Below are 6,429 nucleotides of genomic sequence, written 5' to 3' on the forward strand. Positions count from 1 at the left end.
CACCTGCGATTTGATACATAGAAGTCATGTAATAGCGTGAATGAACACAAATCCACGTTAGCTGCAATGGAAGGGACATAGGGTAACTTGGAGAATAGGGTAACTTGGAGGCTAACTGGGAGAAGAGTGTGCAAACAGTGATATAAAAAATACAATTCTTGGCCATCAGCAGCACTCTTTCACATCTCTTCTTTCCTTCTCTCAAAATGCCCCCCCAATTCTCTCTCTAAAAACTGGTCCCCCTTCATCTCCCTCTATCTAAAAACAATGCTCTAGACTTTCATAATTCCCAGAACTATTAACTAACAGATCCTCCAGTGATTTCTCATGGGACAGTTGCCTGTGGAACTTTTTACTTGGGAAGGGAGGTCTCTGATGATGACTTGCAACCCCCCCTCTCTGTCCCCCCTCCCGCTCCGGTGCGTCTCGGCGTTCCATCACAGTATTCCGTCTGTCCTCCGTGCTGGTGACCATACTGGAAGCGGATGCGGAGCTCTCCGACGCGACAGCGAGGCAGGATGTCTGGGATCCACTCGATCACAAAGGGAGTGGGATCCTTCTGATCTCCAGTATACAGTCCTGTGGTGATCACAACAAATCTGATCATATGACATCACACATAGCAGTCCAGCCCAGCTCTCACTCACTCACTCACTCACTCAAACACACACACACACTGACCGACTTGGAGAAAGGTGCGTAGCTCCAGGGGTCGTATGGCCTGGGATCTGTCCGTCCGGCTGTAGCCCTCAGTGGGGTGAGGATGAAGAGGCTCGGGGCAGCGGAACGGAGAGTAGGAACCATCACTGTTCTTCACAAAACTCTGGGTCAACTCCAGGGGCAGCTAGACAGACAGAGGAAGACAGAGAGTGGGAGAAGGATGCATGGTGAGATAGAAAGTCACAGAGTGACTAAGACCAAAACATACCAACACCCTGTGGTAAATACATGACACGAGCTGAAGACCGTGTGAGTGGATGAGATGAAGGAGGGAGATGGGGAGGAGTGAAGAGGGAGCTGACCTCTGGGGTGTCGAAGATGCGTTTCACCTGCATCAGGTTGGTGATGTGCCAGGTGTACTTGGGGAAGGAGCCATGGTGCAGATCATCATTCCTCACAAACGCTGACCAAAGAAAACAAAAAGATAAGATAACAAAACATGTTTCCCTTGTAACTCAGTCTAAAACTGGTGGTTACTTTAGTGTTATGTTTGGTGTTGGGTTAAGGTTTACCTGTAGTTGCATTAGGGTTAGTCTCGTGAGGCCATCTTTCCAAATCTCATCTTGATGACTCAAATATTGGAAGTATAGAGAACTTCAGTATTGGATTTTGCATTTGAATGGGAGTGCTGGCTGTTAAAGCTCACATTTGATTGTCTCAGAGTAGAAATTCAAATTAGTTGTTTTTTCCTAGTTTTGATTGTGCCTCTTTTCCTACCGGTTAGACAACATTTTAGTAGCCTATTCTGCCTTCTTTTTTGTATCGTATGCTAGTTAGCTTGTTGCAAGTCAGAAAATGTTTTAGAAACATAACCTCTGTTTAGAGCTCCACCCAATCAAAATGTTTGATGGTGGCAATGTGTCACTAGCATTCATCTAGACTCCACCGTATTTTTGGCATCTTTCGGCTGACAAGTTCCCCAGGAGTTCGGAACAATGTAAACAAAGCCTGGGTGTCCGAGGCTGTTAGGGTTAGAGTAGGCTCATTTGTAGCGTTATACAGTGAGCTCCAAAAGTATTGGGACAGTGACAATTTTTTGTTGTTGTTTTGGTTCTGTACTCCAGCATTTTAAATGATACAATGACTATGAGGTTAAGTGCAGACTGTCAGCTTTAATTTGAAGTTATTTTCATCCATATGGTGGGAAACAGTTTAGAAATTATGACACTTTTGGTACATACTGCCCCCATTTCAGGGGACCAAAAGTATTTGTACCCTCAAATTAAAGCTGACAGTCTGAACATTAACCTCATAGTCATTGTGTCATTTAAAATCCAAAGTGCTGAAGTACAGAACCAAAACAACAACAAACAAGGGTCACTGTCCCAGTACTTTTGGAGCTCACTATAGTTGAATTCGGGATGGCGTTGGGTTGTGGTTAGGGTTAAGGGTTACCTGAGGTAGCATTAGGCAGCCGTCTCTTCTTGGAGCCCAGGGACAGACGATACTGCAGGGCATTGAAGAACACATGGGGGATGTGGAACACCAGAGGCTCCGGCTGACCTGGAGACAACAACATTTACATCTTTATCATCATCATCAATTAGACAAACACAGAGGCACGGAGGGCTGTGTGTGTGTGTGTGTGTTACCATCAAACTGGTAGTGCATGGTCAGGTGGATCCTCTCTGTAACGCTGGCTAGCCACTGCTGGAAGCCCAGGGTCACCAGGCTCTCATCCACAGGCTGACTGCTCCCTGACACACACACGTCGTAATTAATTAAATTAATTAAAAGAGAATAATATAATATGACCTTTTAATGCTCAAGAATCTGTGGTTTATTGGATACCGTTAAGGGGCAGAAAGGCAGTGAGAAAGTGAGAAAGGCAGTGAGAAAGGCAGTGAGAGACAGAAAGGGAGGACAGATGGACAGGACAGACGCAGTGGTTAAGAGAAAGGAGGCAGGCAGGCTGCACCTGCGTTCTTGAGCCCAATAGAAACAGGAGCACAACGACCAGGAGGTTTCCTCTGACAAGGCCTCCTCTACCCATCCTACCCCTACCCACCCTATAGGACATACAGCTGAATGGAGGGAGGAGAGAGAAGGAAGGAGGGACTTACAGGGGAAAATGAAGAAGAAAGGAGTGACAGAGGAAAAAGAGGATAGATGATAACAGAGGACAGATCGAGAGAACAAAATTGTGCTCAGGCAGATTTCAAAGAACATAAAAAATATCCTATTTTCATGAGGCACTCGCACTTCTATTGGATGAACAGTGTGATTGACAGGGCAGCTCACCAATGAGGTGCTCTTCCAGACGGAGTCTCTTGGTTTTGTGAGCGGTGATTGGTTCAGGCAGCTGAGGTGGGCTGGAGCCACAGAGGACTGTGCAGTCAGCATTCTGTTGTACACCTGTAGTACAGATGACAACATAGTCTCCTACAGGTACTGCAGTGAACACATACATACACCATGAAATATTACACAAAGATCACACACATCAATCCCTCTCCTAGGGACCTACCATTGGAGCTGTAGTTGAGGAAACCTGTGAACTCTGAGGCCAGTTTCTCGTCGCTGGTGAAGGCGCAAACACAGGCATAGAAGTGGAGGCAGAGGTATGGAGCTGTAGGGCCAGCATCAGCACCAGGCCGAGAGGTGGAGTCAGGTAAGACACCAGAGGAGACGCCACCTGAGGACCCTCTCACCTCCCCATCCCCATTCTGGGAGGTTTCCACGGCCACTCTTCCCCCTGCCGTACCTCCTCTGACACCCCCTTGACAGGAACACTGAAACACAGCCCCCTCTCTGACCTTCCCCTTCCCCTTCCCCCCAACAGCAGACCCCCCCGCGCCTACAGTTAGGTGCAGCAGCCCCAGAGGATGACTTGGTCCACTGTGACATTTCACCACCAGAGTATCTTTGTTCACCCGCTGAACCAGGGGTCCCGGGGACTCAGTAGCCAACCTCCAGAGCTCTTCCCTGGCCTCGGCTGAGGCCTGAAGCCCCTCCAGGATAGAGCTCTTCAGGGGGAGAGGGGTGGCCTGCACCTGGCACTCCATGGCCTGCTTCACGTGGACACAGGGAGTGACGGAGTTAGACACGCCATGCTTGGTGGGGGGGTTGGTCAGAACAGCTGCCTGCTGTGACTGGCTCTGGCCTGACCTTTGACCGTTGGCATGGCGGCAGGTGGGCAGGAAGCAGCGGCCCATGTTGACCCGGGTCAGCAGAGTCGCCCCTTCACTCGTGGCAATGGCCGTATCCGTGGGGACAAGCTCTATGAACCCCCGCTGTGTTGCAGCCGCTCCCACCCCTCTCACTCGCTGACAGACAGAGAACACCTGCGCACCTCCACCTGAGGATTCACCACATCTTCCTTCATCTCCCTCTTCATCTTCCCCTCCTCCGTCAATCACCACCCGCACCACCTCCATTGCTCCTCTCTTGGCCCCTCTGCCTCCCCCCACAGCCCCCCCATCTCTGAAGACAATTCCACAAGCCTTGTTCTTGCAGCTGAGCCCACGGGTGCCGTTGAAAACGCCACACTGGGGACACTTCCTGATCCCTCGTAGGGTGGGCTTGCCCAGATTGGACAGAAAGGAGGGGTTGGTGCCGGTAGCAGTCTTCTTGCTACTCTCTCTCTGCTTTGAGCAAAGGTTGTGGGGTGTAGGGGCAACCACCGATGCAGGAGGTGAGGTTACTGCCACACCAGACTCCATTTGGGCAGCCGGTCTCCACTGGCAGTTGGCCTGAAGTCTGGAAGACAGAGTAGGTCTGAAAAGAGAACAGATACAGTCTGATCTAATTTCAGCAAGTAGATATTACTGTAATCAATGTGATCAAAAAATAATTTAGGCCATTATGCAATCTTTTGTTCCAGTCAAGCCTTTGTAGGTCTTTTTCGCGTTTCCTTATGTAACCAAAAATAAGTGGGTTTTTTTTTATACAAAATATAACAAATAATTTATCATTAAAAAAACGGTTACTTTTCAACACGTGTAACTTTGATAAGAAAGGAATAGAAAAGCCTATTTATGTAGGGTGACATTGTTCCTGAAGTGAACAAAAACGGTGCGTAAAATGCGTCCATAATTATACCAGACGCATCGCAATCTACTGCTCCACGCCTGTGTTTGAACCATGATTGGTTACAGCTGAATGCATACCTGTGTTTTTTTCACTACCTATAATCCTGGTGCTGTATGGTCGTTCCAGTTTTCATACACAAACCTCCTCTTCTCCTCGACCGTCGCCATTCCTCCTTACATCCGTGTCTCCGCATTGCGCCTGTAACGAGCATCCTGATTGGGTAGGGTGTTGGACAATGACTTATACATAAAGTAGATGTTTAATTCACCGCACGTCCATCTTGGTACTCCCCCACGGTTGTAAAATAGTAATGGCGTATTTTTGAAAGCTCCACAGATAGCAAAGATCTATTACTAGCTCATTGTTCTAACTCCACAAAGGTTCACTGGACAAAGCCTATGCGGAAATTAATGGTGTTTTTGGATATATGCTGAAAATAAATGTGGTGGTAAAAACAGGTTTAAACCATATTCTCATGGAACTAGTATTACTATAGAACGTCGGTTATGTAATAATAACCCCAACATGTCCGTTTTTTCAGTGGACGATTAGGAGGGGATTAGTTTTACCAAACTGTAATTTTGGGGTGTTTTCTCATTCTCAATTGACCATTATGACGGAAACTCAGAAGCTCTTCTAGGCGTGATGATATGTCAAATGTCTAGGGATAACCTAATATTGGCTTCATGGCCTTCAGTTCGGAGAAAGTCAAAAAATAAAAATGCATATCAATAATAACCATAAACGGTAACCTATGCAGACCTGACGTATTTAGCAATGTATCAATTTATTGGCACAATATCGTCCACTTCATATTTTAAAAGAGAAGTATGGCACTAGAAAGGTTTATATGTGACAAAACATCATTCATCTGTAGGCTAGTGCATAGCGCTTTGTTTTAAGCATAAATGTGCTCCCCATGTTCATACCCAAACTGGGTGCAGCACCAGTTAAACTCTGTAATAATCCCTAAAACACAGGGGTGACGTTTCGCCCGGGATAAATATTATCAGAAGAACTTGGAGTTTTCCGAAAAACAGTAGGTTTTTACGGCTGGGGTAATAACCTTCCTGACAAATAAAAATGACTGACATGGCAGTTCAGACAAAACTAAATTAGGGATGTGGTGATTCGTGCTCGTGGACATAATTACATTACCTGAGCTCCCCAGTAAAATGTATTCTGTTCGAATATGGCTTTATAAGATTTTATACATTTTGTTCTAGGATAATCTTCATCAGATGTCACCTTTTTTGTTAATTTTGAAGCATTTATGTAATTTAAAAAAGCACATAAAGGGCTTCATAATTCAAAAAGGTCAGGTTAACTTGACATCTCATAGAACAAAAGGTATATAATCTCTTAAACTAGTGATAACCTCAGACCTTATTTTCGGCATTTATCCCCAAAACCCTATTCTTTCCCCATTCATTTTTCGCTGAATGAACCAGAGGTAACTAATTTCCGGGTTTTAGGACTACAAACTGGCGAGCTGTATAGAAATGCATTTAATGACTACATTGTTTTTTGCCACGTTTATTCTATTACAGACACCTTCATTCAAATGCTTTAAAATTGTGAGCTATACATAAAAATATAAAAGTCCTTATAGTATATGTTTTTGGTCAATGTTAGTTTTGTTGTTGTCATTCTGCCCCTGAACAAGGCAGTTAACCC

General features: G+C 45.8%; 1 protein-coding gene across 3 annotated transcripts; it reads right to left on the reverse strand.

Annotated features, from left to right (window-relative positions):
- Positions 1–215: 215 nt before the first annotated feature.
- lg4h2orf42 (linkage group 4 C2orf42 homolog) lies at positions 216–4,960 on the reverse strand. Of its 3 annotated transcripts, none has more exons than XM_029644554.2 (8): positions 4,830–4,959; positions 3,188–4,419; positions 2,962–3,075; positions 2,313–2,417; positions 2,116–2,223; positions 1,023–1,123; positions 682–844; positions 216–579 (listed from the first exon to the last, which is right to left on the reverse strand). In XM_029644554.2, exons 2-8 carry the CDS (start codon positions 4,380–4,382, stop codon positions 353–355), a joined length of 2,013 nt encoding a protein of 670 aa, XP_029500414.1. In that variant the 5' UTR covers positions 4,383–4,419; positions 4,830–4,959; the 3' UTR covers positions 216–352. The 3 variants fall into 3 exon arrangements, with proteins under 3 accessions (XP_029500414.1, XP_029500413.1, XP_064873464.1); XM_029644553.2 differs by having other exon boundaries at positions 3,188–4,437; XM_065017392.1 differs by having other exon boundaries at positions 513–599; positions 3,188–4,437; positions 4,830–4,960.
- Positions 4,961–6,429: the final 1,469 nt, after the last annotated feature.

This window comes from Oncorhynchus nerka, linkage group LG4, assembly GCF_034236695.1.
Source record: "Oncorhynchus nerka isolate Pitt River linkage group LG4, Oner_Uvic_2.0, whole genome shotgun sequence".
NCBI classification, from domain to species: Eukaryota; Metazoa; Chordata; class Actinopteri; order Salmoniformes; family Salmonidae; genus Oncorhynchus; species Oncorhynchus nerka.